At 41.4% G+C, this 24,598-nt stretch overlaps 1 protein-coding gene across 3 annotated transcripts in view; it reads right to left on the reverse strand.

The window, feature by feature from the left end:
• CLYBL (citrate lyase beta like) overlaps window positions 1-22,090 on the reverse strand; it is a 212,892-nt gene extending 190,802 nt beyond the window's left edge. For all 3 annotated transcript variants that reach the window (XM_014568175.2, XM_032496726.1, XM_032496727.1), the window contains exon 1: window positions 21,975-22,090. In XM_014568175.2, coding sequence (XP_014423661.1) covers window positions 21,975-22,036 — 62 coding nt within the window. In that variant the 5' untranslated portion in view covers window positions 22,037-22,090. The remainder of the gene's footprint in view (window positions 1-21,974) is intronic.
• Window positions 22,091-24,598: the final 2,508 nt, after the last annotated feature.

Consider the following 24,598-nt stretch of genomic DNA (forward strand, 5'->3'; position numbering starts at 1 on the left):
ATCAGCATAAAATCTCCTTGGGAAAGAAAGAAGCCTTAAAAAGGAACATGGCTTAAAAAGGAACCCTGTGCAACAGGGACCTGGGGCCCAGAGGGAGCAGTGGTTTCTTGCAGATAATATGACCTCATCTCACTGCGGCCCAGTCCCATCTGTATCCTCTGGAAAGAACTGGATCTTGATACGAAAGGTGGAAATATTACTGAATGCCTACAATTTCCACTGTGAGAGCCCCTCTGGGTCACCTATGGGAATCAGAAAGATGTTTCCTATTGGCCAGAGAAAGAGGACAATCCAGAGGGCTGTAGAAGGAGCCAGTGGCTCTCATCACAACAGGACCCCAGAGCAGGAGGGCCACCACTGAGCTTCAGGGACAGTTCTGACCAGATGGGGAGACATTTAGGTAACATATCTAACTCCTGGAAAAGGACATGCAGTGGGGACTTGGAACACTGAGATTTAAATAGTCACATTTGTAGTGTTCAGGAGGCAAAGCCTGGAGTATCTACCATTGGTCACACACGTTGTTACGCCCAGGTAGATTCTGCAGACCTTTCTTGATCTACAGATTGTTGAATTCTCACCTAAGCTTCTGGTTTCCTCCATGGTTTCAGTTAAAGAACTTCTCTTGGGATCGTCAGCAGAGATTCTGAAGCTGGGCTGGCCCACTCTAAGGGCCATTTGTCATTCCCATGGGCAGCCAAGAACCTGAGTCCTGTCCCCATGGTGAAACCCTCCACCTTATGAGCCAATGGAAGCTGGAAATGCTTCCCCATCACCCCAGCACCAAGGGCGATGCCTGTCACACACACCTGCCCCAGCTTGGGAACTCAGAGTCAGCCAGGCAAAGAAGCAGGAACTGTGCAAAAGCAGCTGTTTCAAGGTAAAACCTCTAAATTAGCTGTGGCACTGACACACAACTATCGTCACAGCCAACATTTTCTTTTTTTAACCAACAAAAGTATTCAATTTTACTTGTTCCTCTTGTAGCAGGGAACTTCTTCCTCTCCATCCTTATCCATAAGGGCAGAAGAAGAAAACACAGTATCACAATAACAAGTAGGAAATAACTGGTCATCGTCTTGGCCTTTTATACTCAGATGTTTCATGAGATTTGCCTGCAACACTTAAGGGCACATTTCTGATTCTGATAACCTAAGACTCTAAACTGTGTTACAAACTGATTACCGTCCAGGGCCCTAAAGCTAAGGTTTACAAGCCTGTTCTGCCTTCCTTCAGGCCCTCCATGCTTATAAATGACACCTTCTAGTATCTTAAAAGTATGAGAGGTAGCTAGCCCCAAATTCTCAGGCTGCTAATGGTTTCACATAAAATGAGCTCCTACAATTTTATTACCATCCTGGTGCAAGTTTGCAGGTGAGGAGCCACCAGGGAAAGGATGAGGATATGTCTCTCACTTCTGGCCTCCTGACTTTTCCAACTTTTCCACTCAATACTTCAAATGATTGCTGCAACTCCCAAGGCTGCTGATTAAACCAAACAGGCTCTACTGCGTTACTTAGAAAAAGCAGGAGAAAGTCATTGAGTCTCTCTGGACAGAGGGGAGATGAGAACTCATATCCCAGCCTTACACCTGCAAAGCTGACTAGGCAACTGATCCATTGTATTTTGACTTACATGTACATTTAGTGGGTATCCATTGATTTGTATGATGAGAAGTAACTACTGGAAAATGTTAACGTTCACATTCCAATCAGATAAGCCAGATATCAGTTTTGTATACACCCTATATGATACACATATCTCACAACACAAAGATTACCATACTTGGGAAAGTGATCACGTTAGCATACAAGTAAAAATGTAAACTGCACGATTCAGTACCTCTGTATTCACATGAAGTCTTAACAACACACAACATGCCACACACAGCACTGAGGAGCTGCTTTTGAAAGAACTCCTAGAAACCTTTAAAACAGGGCTGCTTACTAGAAAATATGTGAAATTCACATGTTCAGATATATCTAAATTTGCACGACTATTTCTTACCCCTAAAGTGACTTATGACACGCTAAGTGGATAAATGGATAGATGGTAGATCTAAGAATATTCACAACATTAGTTCTCCTGGTGGAATAAAAAAACCTAAAACCATACAATTAAAATAATTTCTCAATTTTCAAAAAGCAGTTGACTAATAAATAATGAATGCCTAGTGGCGGGGCAGAGCAGGGATGTTTCTCAGTATCTTTTAAAAATAGAAAAGGCAAATTAACTTTTAAATGTCAAAATGTGAAAACAGTTCAATATGGCTGGCTCTGACTACTTTTCAAACTTAAAATTTCAAATTCAAATAAAACACAATTCCATATAAATGGCTTATATAAAAAAGCCCTCAAAAAACACAGCTGAACTTAAAACTCAAACAAAAAAAGCTTTCCTTTTTAAGACCAAAGATCTTCTAAGATCGTTTGTCATAGGCTTAGAAGTGGTGAAAACTAAACCAGCTGCCAAAAATTATTTACTTTGCAGCACAAACGACTAAGGATGTAACACCCACTAAGTGACCTGCGGAGAAAATACAAGGTTAATGTATTCTGCATGCTTTCAGTTTTACTTTCTGTTAAAATAATACTCATCACCATATTCAACTCTTTTCTTCATGCATTTTATCTTAATCAAAAATAAAGGCAAAGGAAGGAACACAAGGGAAAAAACTGGGAGTAGCAAACGCCAAACGCATCAGAATTTCTTGATCAGAAATTTAAGATTAACACTCTCATTAAGAATTTATGATAAACTACACAATGGTCAGCTTTTTTTTTTTAATTTTTAAATTTGTTTTAGTTTTTTTTGAAGGGAGGGTAATTAGGTTCATTCATTTATTTGATGGAGGTACTGGGGATTGAACCCAAGACCTTGTGCATGCTAAGCACACGTTCAACCACTTGAGCTATACCCTCCCCTTTAACGTACACAATGAATACCTTTTTCCCCTCAAAAGTGTAGGGTTAAAAATGGAAATTATTATAACATCTAGTATATTCTCAACATATTTTTATATACATAGTAGCTTTTGGATTGTTTGATATTTAAAAGCACCAGCCAAAACACAGAGCCAGAGTGAGTGCGGTGAACGGAGCCCATTCCAGATAAGCCAGAACTGTAGACAGTCCTGCAACTGCAGCGACAACAGGACCTGGCTTGTTAGTCCTGAAAACATACACATTCTTTGTAACTGAAGTTCTGGAATGGCATCTGTCTTAAATTACATCCACCTGGGATTGCGTTCCAATGACTAATATAGGCAGATTACTGGAACTTGAAAACCTCACTTTTTTGGTAATTGACATTTAAACTGTTTGAAGTTTCTCATTAAGGTCTCTTAAGAAATTAACTGCAGATGTCGGAAACTAAGTGTATAGTACTCAGAGAAATGAAGTCACCTGAAGGCTCCAAATAACTAGAAGCATTTAAATATAGTAAGTGCACTGGAAGGAGAGGATAGATAGCCTGCCCCAGAGGCTGCAGTTTCATCACTTCTCTATTCCAGTTAGGTATCCCAGCACATTTTGAATGTAATTAAAAGAAAAGAGAGAGGCAAGAAGTTGAAACATGGGACTACCACCTAGACCACAGTATACAGTGAAGAATTAACATGATGGAGACTGAGAGAGATTAAACATCTCCACAGCCTCCGAGTACTAACAGGATGTATATCTGAAATCCTGGCCTGGCCTTAGAAGCCCTTCACAGCCTGATTCCAACCCACATGCTCAGCTTCATGTCTAGCCCCTCGGCCACAAGGCACCCCATACTCCACAATGACCCACTCCTAACTCCCCGGCTGTGTCTTTGCACATGCAGTTCCCTCAGCCAGGAATGCCTTTCCCTCTCCTATCATCCTTTCAAATCTGCTGAGGTCAATTTCTCTGTGAACAGACCCCATGCCCTCTGAAAGTCACTCTCCCCTCCCTGTTCCCACTTAGACTACACATTTCTTAGAACAGAGTCCGTATCTCACGTGAAATACACCAAATAAAGGACCTCCAAGTGCCTGGCACGGAAAAGACCTTTAGGAAATTTCCTCCCGTTCCCTCTTCTTAGGAGTGGCTGCGGACTTAGTAGGGGCATAGTTCTCATTCTTTTCAGGAGAATGTATAAACCAATCAGTGAATAATAAAAAGAGATGTGTTACAGGGACTTCTTACTTAAAAAGAATACCACTGACATGTTTTAGAAGTTCCCATTGAAAAAAACTGTTCTATGAAGGAAATACTTTTCCCATTTACCTGAATAATAAAAATCAATGAGTCCTGCAAGAAAGTGCTTTTATCCTTATTCAAACAAAACTCAAACTTAAAAACATTAAAAAAAAAAAAAAAGAAAGAAAAGAAAACCATATCAAGCAGTAAACCACATGGTTGTGAAGATAAAGAGATAAGTTTCTCATCCCTCATTAACAACAATCCTGGAAATGCTAACATTTTTACTAAGTCCTCAAAACCAGTATACTAATTAGTAAAAGGCACCTGTGTCAACAGTCCTATTTCCATTTTTAAAAGTTGTTTCCTCAGCTGATGCCTGGGGTCCTCATTTAGCACATTAGCGTTTGTGGAGCCTAAAAACTGCTCATCACTGTTGGTCACTGGCTAGTTGCTAACACTTAGCCGTTCCCACACACAGCAGAATGTGTAGAGCCATCCAGCTGGTTTCAGAAACTCACCAGTAAGATGCTCCACCCAGGCTCTGCACAGAGACAAAAATGCAGAGAGGTGGTGCCTTGTTCTCAAGGAGCGTACAGCTCGATGGACCTCCAATGGGCAGCAGAGTTCCTGAACAGGTGCGGGTTCCACCCCAAATCAACCCGTGGGTCCATTAATTTCCACTGGAAAAGACATAAGGCTCCTCCCCAACAGCAGCTTAGAAATTCCGATGTTGGCCAGAAGGAGTCCATAATCAAAGTGGGGGTCCACCCCCTCTATGATGCCTCACTCTAGTAACACCTGGGGTGTCTGGGGCAGGGGGCGGGGGAATGATAAGTTGGAAGGAAAAAACAAAAGCAGAAAAGAAAATTCCCAAATGAAAGTGAATATTGTTTTGGATTCTGCTAAGGTTCCTCCACTGAGTTGAAAGATCATGACTTTTTTTTTTGTAATATACCTTCCAGATACTGAATTGGTCCTGAGTTGAGGAAAAGAAATGTGTTCCACAGGTGAGAAATTCTGAAATAAACAAAATGTACCTGGGACAGAAACACTGATGGGGAGGCACTTTCAACCACACAGACGCAGACTGACCAGGTTCTCCCAGTGACACCTCTGTGCTGGCGTGAGGCCTTGTTCTGCCGTTAAGATCTCCCTCTACCACAACTCATGTTGATAAATGAATAATGTAGACAAGCACATACAGAAGACTCCCCCTTTATGCTCTGGAAAACTCTTTCCAAAAAGGAGAACATTGAGGAATCTGAAAACAGCCCTGGACTGCGTTCAAAAACTCAAGCCAAGAAAGAATCTTCAAATTTGACATCTTAAATTAGCAGGAATGTTTAGACAAATCTATAATCTAGGAAAACATACATACACCCACACTCACACCAAAAAAGCTTGCCTTTCCATCCTCTCATGTCAAGTGGATAATTAGTAATAAATTCTGTTTACTGTGACCATATGATGATTTTTCTCATCCAATAATTTTTTAATAAGTGCCTACTATGTGTCAGACACTGTGCTGGGCACAGGCACAAAGGGGTGAACGTGGAGTTTCCAGTCTCATGGGGGACACTGAAAAAAAAGAGGGAATTGTACCCCTTCACATCTTGTGGCTAAACTGTAAGTGTGATGAGGAAAGGGATGCTCTGAGGGAGGATGGGGGTGGGAGGGAGGACATGCTTTAGCTGGTGAAGCCAAGGGGGACAGAGGAGGTGACTTTATGTATCTATCTTGTTTCCTTTTTTACATCCACTGTCTGTTGGTGTTCCTATGAGCCAGGCACTATGCCCAGCATTCGGTGCATCATCTCATCTAATTCTAACCATTCTGTGGTAAGTATCATGAGCCCCTTTTACAGATGAAGGAACTAGAAGGGGCTGGCCAGTAAGTAGCAGGGCCAGGGCTCTGGCTCAGGTCCGTGTGATCTTGGGAAAATGTCTGAACCCCCTGGGCATCAAAGCTCACGGTCTTTGCCTTCCTGGCTTAAGGAAACAAGAGGAAGTCAATGATGCGGGGGAGTGGAGTGTGTGAGAAGGGTGGAAGGAGGTGAGATGCAAGAGATAGAAGGGGTGAGACTGGACACGCCCCAGGAGGGCGCTTTAAGGATGCTAAGCAGAGAGGTGAGATGAACCGATCTGTGTATTTAAAAATAGTTTGGAAGAAAACACAATGAGACACCATGTCACACCCACTAGGATGGTGACAATAAAAACAAAGGAAAATAACAAGTGTTGGTGAGGATGCAGAGAAACAGGAACCCTCCTTGTGCGTTGCTAGTGGAATGTAAATTGGCGCAGCCACTGTGAAAAACAATTTGGTGGTTATTCAGAAAATTAAACATAGAATTACCATCTGACTCAGCAATTATATTTCAGGCATATACTCAAAAGAACTGAAAACAGGTACTCAAATATTCATGCAAAACTGTTCACAATAGCACCATTCACAATTACCAGAAGGTGAAAACAACGCAAATGTCCCTCAACTGATGAACGGATAAACAGAACATAGTATATACCTAAATGGAATACTATTCAGCCATAAAGGGGAATGAAATGCGGATACATCTTACAACATGGATTAATCTTGAAAACATTATGCTAGGTGAAAAGAGCCCGTCAGAAAAGGCCACATATTGTTTGATTCCATTTATATGAAATATCCAGAAGAGGCAGAGGCAAGGCAGAAAGCAGACCAGCAGTTGACAGGGGCTGGGAGGAGGAGGGAACAGGGAGTGACTACAAAGAGGCACAGAGTGTTCCTTTGGGGTGATAAAAATGTTTTGGAACTAAACAGAGGCTACAGCTGTGCAACACTGTAAATGCACTAAATTATACATTCTAAAATGGTTAATTTTATGTTATGCAAATTTACCTCAATTATTTAAATGGCTTGGAGAGGTACAAGTGGATGTAAAAGATCCCTTTCACAGTGATCCAGGTGAGAGACAAAGAGAAAGGGACAGATCCAAGAGATGTTTTTGGAGGTAGACCCAACAAGTCTTAATGATAAAACATACATCTTACTATCTACGTAGATGGCATGTAAATGGGAGGTGATGAGGGAGGTGAGGCAGGCAGCTAATCAGAAGCTACTCCAAGAAAAACCTGAAGCTAGGAGAGTAGGTGTGGAAAGCAGAGTAATGGTCCCCAAAGGTGTCCACATCCTGACGCCTGGAATCCAGGAATATGGCAGGTTACATGACAAAGTGGAATTAAAGTTGCTAATCAGCTGACCTTGAGGTGGGGCAAGTAGCCTGGATTATCCAGGTGGGCTCAATAGAACCAACAAGCATTCCTATAAGTGGAAGAGGGAGGCAGAAGTGAGAGAACCAGAGAGAAGGCAGCATGAAAGAATTTGACTTACTGTTGCCGCTGTGAAGATGGAGGAAGGGGCCATGAGCCAAGGAATATGGGCACCTCTAGAAGTGGGAAAAGACACGGAAACAGATGCTCCCCCAGCACCCCCAGGAAGGAACGCAGCTCTGCTGACACCTTGGTTTTGGCCGATTGAGGCCCACTTCAAACTTCTGACTTCTAGAAGTGTAAGACAACAAATTTGTGTTGTTTTACACCAATAAGTTTGTGGAAATTTGTTACAACAGCATCAGGAAACTAATACAGGGGGAAGAGTGGACAAGTGAAGGAGAGAATCAGCAGGACCGGCAACAGATGGGGTACAGGTGGGAAAGGGAGAGGAGGGCGCCAAAGACGACTGGGAGCTCTGACCCTAGAGAACCTCAATGAAGGGAAAGGGAGCACGAGCCGTTAGAGGGGCTGGGGCTTCAGAGGGACAGACAGATGGCTGTTGTCTGAAAAGTCTAAAGAAGGATGGCTTCTAGGAGAAAGTGGCATCTGCGAGGGGCTGTGAGGTGAGAGGTGGGAGGAAGGGTATGAGCAGATGGGAGAGGGGAGAGGGCTGAATGGGTGTGAGGAAGGTGAGTGTTCTGGCTGAACGGCACACGGTGAGCAGTGCTGGGGGAAACGTTGGAAAGGTGGATGATGGATGAGGAGTCTGTGCATGCAACAGACAGCTGGAGGATATCAGGGAATTTACAGTGTGTGTGTCGGGGGAGAATGGGGTAAAAGGATTGGAGGCCAGATTTAGGAAGCTAAGTAAGAAGTGGGTGCATGGGTGTGAATGTTGGATGGGGGTTCCAAAGGGTGGGGGTTCCAAAGGGTAAGGCTTCTCCCTGGTCTCAGGCATGTCACCAGGTCCCTGGTAAATCCCCGAGTGTTCCACAGCACAAGCAGACACTGATGACCCAAACTCATGGCCTGGACCTTTGTCAAGAGGCTGGGGGTGGGGAAGGGGCCCCAAAAGCCTCTCTGATGTCCACAATTGCCTCCCTGGTAGAGGAGAAATTCTCTTTACTGGCCAGCTCTTTGCAGGTAAGGAATTTACAGGAAGCATTCATTAAAATGTATACTTGGGTGGGGCTTTGCACATGACATTTGCACATTCTAGTTTCCTCAGAGTCACTGGGCATCACTAGGTGGACAATTGACTATGGGACCCAAGAACACTGTGCTCTGAGCACTGGGGCATTTGTGCAGCAGCAAAAGGGCACCAGGAGAGCAGGAGAAACCTGGATGGAATGTAGGCAGAAATCACATCTCTACTTTTCTGAGTCAGTCTTTCTGAATTCACTTATTTAGGACATCTAACTCTTCTTACCCCTAAGTTCTTAAAGGTTCTGTATTCCCAGTACACCCCAATTATTTCAGAATCATAGCCCCTCAGCAGCCACTTGATTGACTGCTTGAGCAGAGCACCGGGCAGAAGTCCCTGCTGCAGAGAGAGAGGGGGAAACTGCTGAAGACCCCTCTTGACCTGAGGACCTGAAGGATGAGGATGAACAACACATGAACAAAAATCTAGCAAGTTGGCAGGAGAAGTGCAAATCAACTGAGTGCAGGCTGTACCCATAAATTTAGGGGAGGCAGAACTTTTATTATCTTCAATCTCTGATCACATTTAGCTGAAATGGACCAAAATAACCCAAAGCTAAAAAAGCCATGTATTTTATATTTCTGAATTCTCTAAAGTCTTCTTGCTTTGGGTCAATAATTCTTTCCTAGATTATAAAATGTCAGTGGACAGGAGGCATCTAGACCACCTTGTTTTAATTGTGAGAAAAATTTAAAGACTGGGTTTAGATAAGGGCCTTGAACAAGGTCAAGGGCTAACTGCAGGGTCAACACTGGACCAGAACCCCGGAGCATCTGCCCAGGATCTTCCTGCCTATAGCATGGAGTTAGTAATTTGATCTTGTGAACTCTTTTTTGACATTTGTAAGAAAAACCTGACTAGCACCAATAGGGATATTAAACCAATTCTGATTTGAAGGAGCTTGAGTAAGTTTCTACTTTAATATGAACTAAAAGCATTTTAGTGAAGGCAGAAATCAGCCAAGGGTGAACTCTGACTCACTGGTATAATTTAAAGATGTTATCATTGTTTCAAAGAAATCCACTTTAGACTCAAAGCCTTAACATCACGTTTCTGTGCTCTATAAAAACATGCAATAGCCAAAGGGTGTAAACAGCCCAAGTGTTCACTGATGGATGAGTGGATAAACCAAATGTGGCACACACATATAATGAAATATTACTGAGCCTTAAAAAGGAAGGAAATTCTGATTTTCTATAATATGGATGAAACTTGAGGACATTATACAGAATAGTCATTTATAGAGACAGAAAGGAGAGCAGTGGTTACTGGAGACCTGGGGTAGTGGTATGAGGAGTTACTGTTTAATGGGTACAGGGTTTCAGTTTGGGGCAATAAAAATGGAGATGGATGGTGGTGATGGTTGTAAAACAGCATGAATGTACTTAATGCCACTGAACTGTACACTTTAAAATAGCTGAAATGGTAAATTTATGTTATGCATATTTTACCACAATAAAAAAAAGGCACTAACTTCATTTCCTAAACCTGTTCTTTTTCATTCAGCAAATCTATATTGGGCACTTACAGTATACCAGGCACTGCTTCCATGCCAGGGTATACAGCATGGGATAAACAAACCAAGTCCATGCTCTCATGAACATAGGGGCTGGGGATGGGGTGCAGACAAACAATAAACAGATAAACATACCATACGGCAGGTGGAAATCAGTTCACTGGATAAAACATTAGGCAGAGCAAGAAGAGAGTGTGGTGTTGGGGGGGATATGCTATGTTGTACAGGGTGGTCAGAAAGACCTCTTGGATGAGTGACATTTGAGCAGAGACAAAAAGGTACAGAGTGCCACAGGCTGGGAAGACAGTCCTGCAAAGGAGGCTGGTGTAGCTAGAAGGGGTGAGAGGAGGGAGTAGGTAGTAAGGAGGGCCAGAGCACAGAGCTAACTTCTGAAATCCCTCAAAAACTTTCCAAGGGAACGTTTATAGGTCAGTGTAGAAATACTCCTCTACATTTAGGTGTCTTTCATTCCTGCTAAAATGAGCAGGAAAACCAACTCTCCTATCTTTCTCTAGGAAGTATGTTTATAAGGAGACAATTTGCATCTCCCATTGCTAGAGCTCCCTCCAGTGTCTCCATATGAAAACAGCATCTGGCACAGACTCCCCACCCCCCACCCCCACTAAATTTTGGTATTTGGCCAAAAAGTAAAGTGGGTGTATCATCCTTCTCACAAAGAATACTGTGAGATTAAGTAAGAAGACAAGTCAAGTGCAGGAGCTTCCAAATAAGCCTGCACTACTTGTAAAGCGGTACAACGTATACATGTGCACGCGATGATGTGTTTAAATGACCGTATAGACTTTAAAAGTGCTCATAGAGAGGCCCTTATTTGAAAAATTTACAAGTTTTTAGCAATTTTGAACTTTCAGTTAAACAGCAAACACAGTCAAGCACTGAAGTGTGACCCTCATTTTACTGGGGGTGGCAAGGACAATAAAGCACAAAGCCTTGTCTTTAAAAGTTTTCAATACTTTGGGGTTCTGAGTATTAGTATTTGAAGTGCTCTGCAAATACTTACAGAGCACTATGTTCACTGTGCCTTCTCAGTCAGAATACAGTATGGGAAATAGCTAAGGAAGACTTGCCCTTACCAAGCATCTTCTTACAAGAGAAGCCTTACTTTCTCGTGGAAATTGGCTTTGATTCCTTTATTATGAAATCAGGCCCTTTCTCAATGTCAAAGCCTAAGAGGAAGATGTTACATGTGGTGTAATTCTAAAGAGAACTTGCAGAAGTAAAATTTCATGGCCATTTACAAAAACAACTGTAGGCTGGGTCAGTGTGACAGCTGAGGCCACAGAGGGAAAAGCCACCAGTGGCTAACAGCCAGGGGAGGGGTTCTTTCTAGGTCTGGTGATGCCAGCTGTGCAACCAGCAAGACAGGACAGTCCATGCTTACTTTACTGTACATGGGCCAGCTGATGTCAAGGAAAATGGGCAGATAACTTCCAAAAGCCATACTGCAATACAGGTATCTAACACCATTTCTGGAGGCCAATTTGACAAGTATCAAAAGGCTTAAAATATTCACACACTTTGACCCAGCAAGTTCACATACAGAAATTACCTCCAAGGACGTAAGTAAGGCCAGCCACAGAAGTCTGGATATACGGACATTTAGCTCTGCATTTCCCAAGAAAGAAAACTTGGAAATAGACCAACTACAACTATGGTTATATACAAACAAACATATATGTGATAATTGTTGAACAATAGTGAACATCAACACTCCGAGATTAGGTGAACATCCTAAAATTTAACCAAAACATAAAATCAAAGCAACTAAATAAAAAGCCACCTAAAACCTGGCTTATGGTTGGAAAAGGAAGGAAGGAAGGGAGGAAGAAAGGAGAAAATGAGACAAAGGTAGGAAAGAAGGAAGGAAGGAATCTTAATTCTGGGGCCCACTTACTATCTACACCATTCAAGTGAGTTATTTAATTGACAAGCTATAAAATGTTCAAGTAACAACATGAAATAAATTAAACCTGTATGAATTACAATGGATTTAAATTCATACCCAAGTGACCTATATGAAAACACAAATACTGTTCCCTTGATATTTTCTTTATTGACTGATAAAATTCTAAACTTAACCTGTCAAGATCATGAGCAATGCATAGGGGAATAAATAAGAAACATGTAACAGAACACAGCAGTTGCTTTTAGAGTCAGGAAAGCATATTGTTTTTACAATTAACAGCTCTTCCAATGTTAAGAATATTCATCAAGCCCACCAATAACCACTCCTCAAGGAGCCCAGCTTTATTCTCTCTGCCTTCCTAAAATCTTAGCCACATGCACCTGTGGACTTCCCCACAGGGAGTCACACATAAAATGGCAGCTCCTACAGAGCGGCCACTGCAACGTTTAGTTAAGGAAACCGTGACCAAAGGCCGTTTTCAGAAATTACATCAATCAGAACTTGGCTGTTGCAAAGCCATCACTGGAGAAAATAACCACCTCAGGAAAGTGCCGATCCGGAGCGGTGGCGGCCACTCTAGATCCTACCTCACTGATCACATAGGATGTCTTCCGCCAGGCTCAACCACAACCAAGCATGTGTCCTCACCTTCTAAGTCTCAAGTGTAACTTCAGAGAATATTCCATCCTCAGTGCACCACTATGGAGAATTCCTAGAATAATGAAGTGCTTATGCCACTCAAACATTCTGCAAAACAGGGGCACTCAGGAGAGTTCCCTGGGAGGACAGAGACTTTGGTGGCTACAGTTATTCAGCGTAGAGAAAAGTACATGTGATGAAACTGCCCTCAACTCCCTTCTGGATCTATGGGGCCCTGGGGGTAGAGGGTGAAAGTTTTTCAGTCAAGAGTTCATCTTCAGGTCCCAGCCTTTCCTCCTGACCCTTGGCCTCCGCCTTGGGCTACCCAGTGTCCTTCCCCTCAGCCTACACCCACACAGATGGTTCTGGTCCACAGCAAAACTCTGTAACAGGTAATGGCACAGCGGGAGTAGAAGCTCTACACAGCTAGAATGGGTCCACAAGCAAAGCTTACACTATTCAGTAGGCTTGACACGGCCTTGCTGGCAAACAGCCCCTTGCGGGGAATTTCCCCACAGCTACATCTTCTCCAGGAGGCACCACCCACCTTCTAGTTCAAGCCCAGCTACCACTTTCAGTTCTTGCTCAGCAGCTTGGCTGCTGCCCACTATTTGGCTCTGGGATACCTCACTTCCCATCAGCTCCTCTGTCTAGCCCATGGGCATGTCCCCTGCCCCTAGGCTACTGATCTATATACCACCACCACCCCCTTTTTTAAACAGGTGGGAAGTAATTAGGTTTCCTTCTTCATTTTTAGGTGGGTACTGGGGATTGATCCCGGACCTCGTGCACACTAAACATGTGCTCTACCACTTGAGCTAGACCCTCCTCCCTATATACCTCTTTATGATATTTCCTATTTCCTCAGTCTCCTCTCTTTCTCTTTTCTTCAGCCCTCTCCCTAGCAGGGGCCCTTCTTTCTCCATTCAAGCATTGTGAATATTCTCTCCCACCTCATTCTTTCAGGAGGCGATTAGAAGGCTTTAGCTTTAATTCTTGAACCTCTGGTCTACCATCTTCGATCATCTTTATTCCATCCTTTAGCCCTTCACTTCTCTACCTCTAAGGTAAATAACCATCCTCATTTGCCTGGAACAGAGGGGCTTCCTGGAATGTGGGACCTTTTGACCCAAAACTGATAAAAGGAGAGATACTCCAATATTGCAAAGACCTAATTGGTGCTGTTAAAAGTAACCATGTTCTGGTACAGCAATCTTCTCGCAGTGCACTCTCAGAAGATAAAGCATCACATATTGCAACCTGGAGATTTTGTCTTTTGGAAAAGACACCTTCAGAAGAACACTCTTCAGTCTCACTGAAAAGACCCCTATCAAGTACTGTTAAGCAACCCTTGTGCCACCAAACTCCAAGGAATAGACGCCTGGATTCATGTGACACACCTAAAGAAAGCACCAAACCTTGAATGAAACTGCATGTCATCTGGTGACCTGGAAGTAAAGACTTCCTGAAATTGGAACAGACGACATCTGATGAGACAGCTTTCCCAAGAAGTCTGGACCAGGAAGTTTGTTGCCAAATCTTTGATGATGACATAACACTTCAGATGATCTCCAATGTCTACGATCCTGTTAACATATGGACTTTAGAGAAAAAGCCTGAGAGTTCCCCCTCCTGCCCCTCTTTGTTACTCAAATGTGACCTTAATTAATTTCTAATCTGTGCACTTTCCCTCTGAATGAAATGCTATACCCAGGAAAGGTCCTTCCTGACACTGAGGGACAAAAAGCCACTGAAACTAGAAAACCTGACTCTTGATCAGTGATGCTTTCAGAGAAAGATCTTGATCAAAAAGTGGAAATGTGAAAAATTAATTACACAGAAACTTCAATTAAATAAAGTTGGGAGACCAGAAGGGGGCGCTCTCATGCCCTGGCACCAAAGCAAAACCCAACAGGAAGAGAACAACTCCTCTTCTTTCCTGGCAAGGACTCAGTCAATGAAAAGCCATGGGCCCTTTGTTTCCTGCAGCCCTCCCAACTCCCTTTCCTTCTCTATAAAAGTGTTCTCCTTCCCTTGTCCTGCGGGAACTTGCGTTTGTACTGTCATGGTTGCAGACATGCAATTGCAATTCCCTGCTGATCTCAAAAAATTCCATCTTTGATGGAGAAATATCTGACACTCTATTTGTTTCAGGTCAATATCCTTCTCCTCAGTTTGGTAGTAGCCTTGAAAGCCAAAAGCCACAACCACAGGGAAAACTAGCAGCCTGGCAGCCACTGGAGGGGGCAGGGCAGGACTGGAGCTCTTTCAAAGCCCTGTTCCCAAAGGGCTATCACTATCTGACCTGTCTGGTGGTTTCCTGGAAGACCCTACTTGCAAGGCTGACCTGACTCAGCCAAACACTGGTAACAGCATTTTCCCTGAAGGCATTTGTTGAAACCCATCAGAAGCAATTATTTGACATTACAGCTACCTGAGATGATGGATAACACTTGGGGCAAACAACAGGCTAATGACAAAGCTTAAAAGGAAAAGCTGGAGAATGAGATGACTATAGGGGACTTTGAAAAGCTCTGACACATTCCTGAGCATCTAAAAGGCTATGCACACATGCAGGGCAGTTGACAGCAGACCCAACTTATAAGAAATACTAATGTAAGTTCTTCAGGCTGAAAGTAATCCCAGAATATAATTCAAAGTCACACACAAACACAAAAGAGTAATGGTAAAGGTAACTGCGTAATTATAAAACAGTTTATATTTTCTTTTATTATTTTGGGGGGGTAATTACATTTGGGGGGGTAATAGAGGTACTAGGGATTGAACCTGTAACCTCATGCATGCTAAGTATGCACTCTACCACCGAGCTACATCCCCCTACCAAAACACAGTTTAAATGCATACTTCTGCTCCTTTCTTCTCTTACCTAATTTGAAAAGCAACTATATAAAAGAATATTATATAATTGTATTGTTAGGCCTATAACATATAGAAATGTAATATATTTGCCAATAACAATACAAAGGAGGCAGGTAGGAGCAAAGATGTACTGAGCTAAAGAAATAGCACCAGACAGTAACTCAAATCCACAGGAACCAAAAGAACCGGGAATAGTAAATAAGAATGTTACTGCAACAAACACTATAAAAATAACTGTATGTGTGTTTACTTGCATCTCCTTCTCCAAGTTTCTTTAAAAGATGAAAATTATATAAATGATAACTATAACAATATATTATGGGATTTGTTACATATATAAATGTAATATGTATAACAATAAACAAGAAGAAAAGGGTGACAGGCATACACAGAATAGATAAACAAGATTATACTGTATAGCACAGGGAAATATATACAAGATCTTATGGTAGCTCACAGCGAAAAAAAATGTGACAATGAATATATGTATGTTCACGTATAATTAAAAAATTGTGCTCTACACTGGAATTTGACACAACATTGTAAAATGACTATAACTCAATAAAAAAAAGTTAAAAAAAAAAAAGAAGAAAAGGGAATAGAACTATGTAGATGTAACATTTCTCTGTCTCCTGGAATTAAGTTAGTATAAATCAAAAGTAGATTCTGATAAGTTAAGATGTATATGGTAATTATACATACAATGAAATATCATCCAGCTGCAGAAAGGAATGAAGTTCTAATACATGCTACAACATGGAAAAATCTTGAAAACATTAAGTTCTGGCTAAGTGAAAAGAGCCAGAAACAAAAGAGCACATCGCATGACTCCAATTATATGATATACCTAAAATAGGCAAATTCAGACAGACAAAAAGTAGATTACAGAATATCAGGTGCAGGGGAAGGAGGAGTTATTGCTTAATAGGTACAAAGTTTCTGTTTGGAGTAATGAAAAAAATTTAGAGATAGTGATGGTGGTTGCATAACACTGTGAACGGGATAATGCCACTAAATTGCACACTCAAAGTGGTTAAGATGGCAAAGTTTATGTTATATACAATTTACCACAATTTTTTTTAAAGATGCTTATGGTAAGCTCTAGAGCAACCACTTAAAAACAATAACAAATCTTTTTAAATAGTAAAAAAATCATTAAAGGAATAAAAATTATTACATTAGAAAATATTCACTTAATGAAAAAGAAATCAGTAGAAAAGGAATTGAGGAACAAAAAAGACATGAGACATATAGAAACCAATATCAAATAAACACATTACAAGAAAGGAAAACTACAGACCAATATTTCTCATGAACATAGATGTAAAACCCTCAACGAAATATTAGCAAATCAAATCCAACAATGTAGAAAAAGAATTATATGCCATGACCAAGTGGAATTTATTCCAGGTATACAAGGCTGATTCGACATTCAAAAATCAATTAAAATAATCTGCCACATCAACAGGCTAAGGAAGAAAAATCATATTCATATCAATTGATTACAGAAAAAGAACTTGACAAAATTCAACCCTGATTCATGTCAGGAAAAAAAAAAAAAAACCTCAGCAAATAGAGAATAAAAACATCTACCAAACACTTAACAGCTAACATCAGACTTAATGGTGGGAAACTGGATGCTTTTCCTAAGACTGGGAACAAGGCAGGAATGTCCCCTCTCATCACTTCTATTTAACATTTTGCTAAAACCACTAGCTAATGCAATAGACAAGAAAAGGAATAAAAAGTATACATACAGGGAAGGAAGACATAAAACTGTCTTTGTGAATGACACGACTACCTATGCAGAAACTCCCAAAGAATTGAAAAAAATGGAGTAAGTGATTATGACAAGGTTTTGCAATACACAATTAACATTGAAAAGTCAATTGCTTTTCAATATACCAGCAGTGAACAATTGGAATTTAAAATTTTCATTTTCCAAAAAATGAAATACTTAGGTATAAACATAACAAAACATGTACAAAGTCTATATGCAGAGAACTATTAAACTCTGATGAAGAAATCAAGAATATTTAAATAAATGGAGAGATAATTCCATGTTCATGTATTTAAGACTCAATACAGATCCTCCTCGACTTACAATGGGGTTACGTCCCAATAAACCCATCATGTGTTGAAAATATTGTAAGTCAAAAACTGCATTTAATACACCAAACCTACTGAACATCATACCTTAATCTAGTCTACCTCAAACGAGCTTAGAACACTTACATTAGCCTACAGTTGGGAAAAATCATCTAACACGAAGCGTATTTTATAATAAACTGTTGATTATCTCATGTAATTTATTGAATACTGTACTAAAAATGAAAAACAGAATGGCTGTATGGATACAGAATGGTAGTAAGTGAATCAGTTATTTATCGTTACTAGTGTGGGGCTGACTGAAAGCTGCCTAGCATCATGAGAGAGTACTATACCACAAATCATTAGCCTGGGGAAATCAAAATTCAAAATTCGAAGTACAGTGTCTAGTGAGTGCTTACCACTTTTGCACCATTATAAAGCTAAAAGACCATAGGTCAAACCATCATTAAGTTGTAGACCACCTGTATGTTAAGGTATCAGTTCTTCCCAACTTAATCTATAGATTCAAAGCAATCCCAATCAAATCTTAGCAAGCTATTCTGTGGATATCAACAAATTGATTCTAAAGTTTATAGGGAGAAAGGCAAAAGACTCAGAATAGCCAACACAATATGAAAGAAGACTGAAGTTGGTGGACTGACACTACCTGACTTCGAGACAATATAAAGCTACAGTAATAAAGACAGCATGATATTAGAGAAAACACACACAGATCAATATAACAGAATTGAGAGTCCATAAATACACCCATACAAATACAGCCAACTGATTTTGACAAGGAGTAAGGCAATTTAATGGAAAAAGGATAGTTTTTTCAACAAGTGGGATGGAACAACTGGATCAACATGCAAAAAAAAAAAAATTAGACACAGACCTCACACACATTATAAAAATTAACTCAGAATGGATCCTAGACCTAAGTATAAAATACAAAACTATAAAGTTTCTAGAGAAAACAGAGGAGAAAATCTACATGACCTTGGATTTGGCAATGAGTTTTTAAATATAACACCAAAAGCATGATCCATGAAAGAAAAAACTGATAAGCCTGACTTCATTAAAATAAAAAACTTCTGCTCTGTGCAACATACTATTAAGAGAATGAAAAAACAAGCCACAGACTGGGAGAAAAATATTTGCAAAACATATATCTGATAAAGGACTTATATCTAAAATATGCAAACAACACTTAAAACTCAACAATAAGAAAAAAACTCATATAAGAAACAGGCAAAAGATCTGAATAGACACCTCAACAAAGAAGATACACAGAGGGCAAAAAACTTATGACAAGATGCTCAACACCATTTGATTCAGGGAATTTCAACTTAAAACAAATTAACATATTAAAATAACAACATATACCACTATACACCTATTAGAATGGCTTAAAAAACTTAACTGACAATACTAAGTGCTGACAAGAATGCAAAGCAACTGAACTCTCATTCATTGATGGTGGAAATGCAAAATGGTAGTTACTTTGAAAGACAGTTTGTTACAAAGCTAAATATAGTCTTACCATACAATCATACTCCCAGGTAATTACCCAATTGATTTTAATACTTATGTCCAAAATCTGCACATAAATGTTTACAGCAGCTTTATGCATAATCAACAAAAACTAGAAGCAACCAAAATGTCCTTCAATAGGTGAATGGATAAACTGTGGTACGTCTATGCAATGAAATATTATTCAGCACTAAAAGGAAATGAATTATCAAGCCACAAACAGGCACAGAGAAACCTTAATGCATATTGCTAAGTGAAGGAACTCAGCCTAAAAAGATGAGACACTGTATGACTCTGATTACATGCCATTCTGGAGAAGGCAAGACTATAGAGATGGTAAAACGATCAGTGCTTGTCAGGAATTTGGAAGGAAAGGGGAATGGAGGAACAGGTGAAGCACAGAGGGATGTTTAGGGATGTAAAATTCTTCTGCATGATAATGCTACAGTAGATACATGACATTGTGTATTTCTCAAAACCCATAGACTTTATAACAAAACAGTGAACCTTAATATGCGCAATTGGAAAAAAAATCATCTGCCAGATAGGGGGATCCCAGGAAAAAATGCAAACTGACAAGAGAATCTAACCGTATTACAAATGTATGAAATGGCCTCACTGAAGGGAATGGGAGAACAAGGTGCTAACCTAAGTAAATCTGGAAACAAGTGGAGCCTCTAAGGCTGAAGGGACAGGAACTGCACCTAAGCACTGGGCTCCAGCTGATACGGGGTTTTCTCATGGAATATGGTCTAATATTTCAGATACTGCTACCTGTGTATGCTGAAACTGAATGACTGAGTAACTGCATGGCACATGGGTGGGCGCCTGGTTTCTCACTGTTGGAGTGAAAATTTACAAACGAGCAAGGTAAGGAGGCTAGAATGAGCCATGTAGAAATGGATTAGATTGGAGACAGTATGAACTCATGTTTAGCTTAATATAGATACAGATGGTTACATCAGAAATATTTTTTAGATGAGTATATATGCCTACGTTACTATTTACACATTTCTTTGCTCTGGCAGCTAAGAGGATTTAAAAGATATCCTTCGCGACAGCACACCTACCCATGGGGAGTTATGCTGCCCCAATTTGAAGGCAGGGTATTTACATAAATTGAGCAGTGGCCAGATTGCTGCAGGGCTGGAGACAGGATGGGCAGGGAAGCGTCAGAAACAGCACTACAACAGGGGCAAATGTTGGAGGACTGGGAAGAGGGGTCAGGAGTGGTTCGTGCCTATCCACAATGGTGCTGATACTCTATAAAAAAAAAAAAAGCCACCAGAAGCAGGTCCACTGGCCTGAGGCTGAAGTGCAACCCAACTGGGGTAGAAATTAAGGCAACTCTAGGCAGACTCTCCTAAACTGACCTTTGGCATATTTACGTCTCCCATCCCCATGTGTTCTGAAGGCACAGGATTTCACCTGGGGGATGGGCTATGGGAAATGCCCTGCCTGAAAGTCTGCTGCCATGGCCGGGTAGGGTGTGTAGGTGTGCCGAGAAAGAGCCAGTTTGCTAAGAGGTAAGGAGTACTATGAACCAAGCCTCAAGAGCCTAAGAACTTAGGTGAGTGGGTGAGGTCACTAGACCCACTACTGAACAGGCCACAGAAGCTGGCGCCTTCACAGGCTAGAAAAGGGACTTTCTGGAAGGATCAAGATACACCCCTTCAGAGGCTCCAGGACAATTACCAGGCTCAGGTTTAGGACACGGGAAGGTGGGATGCATTAAGACCAGGCGGGTGTTGGCGTGGGACACCGGTGGGTCAAGAAGCGCGGTGCAAGCCGATAAAAAAAAAAGTTCCAGACCAGGAACCAGGAACTTGGTTTCTGAACCCAATTCTGCCATTCTCTGCTTTAAGAGTCACTTAGCCTCTCTAAGCCTGTTTTTTCATCTTTAAAAACGAGTTACACAGCTTCTTCACATGGTGGTCAGGGAATAGAATGAGACAGCCTTATGTGTCTCAACCAGCAGTTCTCAAAGTGTGATCTGAGGACACCTTGGGGGTTCCCTGAGACCCTTTGAGGGAGTCTCTGAGGTCCTCCCTTTTCCAACTAGTATGTGCATGAGCCTGGAATTTCTTGGTAAGTTTCCTCCAAAACAGCTAATATAATACTTATTAAGCTGAAGAGATTTTCAAAAATATAAAAACATGCACTCATTGGGGAAAATAGTTATTTTTCATTAAAGATGCCATTTGTTTTAAATTTAAATGGGTTTGTTATTTTTAAATGAGTATTTCAAATTTTTGTTTGAAAACCCGTAAAAAAATCAGCAAATACAAGCAAAAGCTCTTTGAGGTCTTCAATAATTTCTTGGTGTGTAAGAGGGTCCTGAGATCAGACAGTCTGGGAACCGCTAGGCTGAACCACCAGGTGAAGGATGTTCTTAATCATCAGGCGAGCAGCCTCTCACGGGCTGATTCCAGGTCCCCTTTCATACAACATCCACACGTTCAGTTTCCACGTATGGGGACGCTAGTTTTGTTTTCTGGGTCTGAGAGATCCAACGTTTGTACCCATTTTCCGGGCGCAAGCAAGCGTCCTCCCACAGAGAGGCACAGACAGTGGCGGCGACCCCCGTGGAGCGTCGGCGACCTTGGCAGAGGTCGAGCCCGCGCGTGGGAGACGCACGCTGCTCCTGGCCGGAGGGGATTCCCGCCAGGGACCAGGGAGGCCGCGCCCGGCCCGAGGCGCTGAGCCGGGAACAGACTCTCGGCGAGCCTGGACGAGTGGTGGGGGACTGGGGGCCTGCACTCACAGCCTCGGCAGCGCCGCCGCTGGCACTCCGCGCGCCGCCCTCCTCAGCAGATGCAGCGCCATTTTCCCAACGTGCGGGCCCCACCCCCGCTATGTCCGTCTCCATTTCGTTCCGCCCCCATTGCCACGCCCCCACGTTACCACGCCCCGCGCACGTTCCGCCCAGGCCCCGCAAGCCACGCCCTCCCCGTTCTGCGCTCCTGCCCCTTCCCGGCGGTAACGCGAGGCAGAGCATAGTCCGAACGGATGGAGTCCTTCTTGATCGTTTTTTTGGTGACTGAATCCAACCTTTCTCGTGCTTCTGGAGTTTTTTTTGGACCCCTTTTGAGAGATTTTGCATTTTCCCAGCCAGACTAGTCAAATTTTCTAGGGATCTCTTTATTGTTTTTGTGCTTTTTTTGTTTTGTTAGAATACTACCTAACAAAGTTTGTGAGCCTTGCCATGTGCGCGCCTGGGTTAACACTTAATCTATTAAGGAATATAGATACCTGCTGGCAGCTTTCTGGGCCAGAGAAATGCTTGCTGAAGACACGGGGCAGCAAACACAACTCTTCAACACCTCCCTGCTAGTCCGTCAACAAATACAACTCCTCTGGCTTCACAATCAGGAGAATGCTCACGTGTTAAAACGGAGCTTCTGAGCTGGCTGACTTTGGGCAAGTTACTTAACCTCTCCCTGCTTCAGTTTCTTCCTATAAGATGGTAATATAAACAGTACTCACCTTAGCGTTATTATAAGTATATACTGAGTTAATGTATGTAAAGAGCGTAAAACCACACCTGGCCCAGGGCATGTGCTCAGTAGTGTTAATTACTTCTCATTGTTATTATCATCACAGCAATTCCTTTCTTAAAACTCTTTGGTAGCTTCTAACAGGAAGCTCTTGAAATAAAAAACAAACGGAGGCCAAACTTGAAAATTCCCTAAGCAGACAAAAACAGTTTCATTATACAAGCAAAGCCTAATTTAGCTTGTTTTACAAGATGACTTGACGGGGTCATTTCTTGCTTATGCCTCTGGAAATCATAAGCAAAATTTGAACGATCTTCCAAGGTCGATATGAAGTAACCACTGACTAATTATTCCCTGTCATTCAAGAAAATTTTAATATTTACAACCAATCACTGTGAAAAATAAACAGTCACTACTTTCTCACTAAATAAGCTGCCTTATCATAATGTACCCCTGAGCCTCATTCCATGTTTTGGTTTGAGCGTTCCTGGTTACTGTCTTTTCAGTGTGCACAATAAACACTAATTACAACTTCAGTGACTCATTGGTTTTATTTTTCTTATCTATGAACTTTTGACAGAAGCATTTAGAATAAAACCCAGATTCTTCACCATAACCCTGAGTCCTTACCCCTGACAGTATCTGCACCCTTATCTCAGCCCTATCCATCCTTTTTCCCTGTTTTTTGAGTTCGATAAGCCCTCTCCCACTTCAGGGCCTTTGCACGTGTTGTTCCCTATTCCCAGAAGGTGCTCATGACTGCACCTTCTTATCCTCCAGGACATTTAAACTACATCCACCTGCCCAAAGGGCCTGCACTGACAACCCAGACTAGAGCATCCTCCTCATCTATTTCACGGGCACAGCAACCTGGTCATTTCCATAACAGCCCTCATCACAATGTTTATTTATGGATTTGTGAATCTACTTTCTTAATGTTGTCTTTCCCCCTTGGGTCTCAAGATGGGAGGGAACTACTGCCCATAATGTGCTTTTGTAGTTTGTTATTGTCATTTAAGGGGCAGGGCTAGAGATGTTGGGACAATCCCACTTGTAGAAAGGCTGCTGGTGCTCTGGTTAAGAAACACTATCTAGACTGGATAAAGAAGTTGTGGTTATATATGTATAATGGAATACTACTCAGCCATAAAAAAGAATAAAATAATGCCATTTGCAGCAACATGGTTGGACCTAGAGATCATCATTCTAAGTGAAGTAAACCAAAAAGAGAAAGAAAAATATCGTATGATATCACTTATACATGGATGTTTAAAAAAAAAAAAAGACACAAATGAACTTATTCACGAAACAGAAATAGACTCACAGACGTAGAGAACAAACTTGTTACCAGGGGGAAAGGAGTAGGAAGGGATACATTGGGATTTCGAGATTTGCAGATACTAACTACTACAAATAAAACAGATAAACAACAAGTTTATACTGTATAGCACAGGGAGTTTTCATCAATATCTTGTAGTAACTTGTAATGAAAAAGAATATGAAAAGGAATATATGTATGTATATGTATGACTGAAACATTACGCTGTACACCAGAAATTGATACAACATTGTAAACCAACTATAATTCAATAAAAAAAAAAAAAAAACACAAAAAACACCATCTATAGGAACAGAATGTGAGCTCTTTGAGAGCAGGTGTATCTTATTGCCATGTATGTGCCCCCAGCACCTGGTTCAATGACTTGTAACCTGTAGGTATTTAATATAAGACAAAATGTTCCTCTAGACATTACAATTCTGAGAATTGCCATATGAGTAGTTATTCTTATTAAAAGTACCTTGTACCTTACGGCTTTGTAGGTAAAATAGAACCTCCATTGACTTATTTGCTAACTAATTCAATTTCCTTCCAATTCTGCTTGAAGAAATT

Source organism: Camelus ferus, chromosome 14 (genome assembly GCF_009834535.1).
Source record: "Camelus ferus isolate YT-003-E chromosome 14, BCGSAC_Cfer_1.0, whole genome shotgun sequence".
NCBI lineage: Eukaryota > Metazoa > Chordata > Mammalia > Artiodactyla > Camelidae > Camelus > Camelus ferus.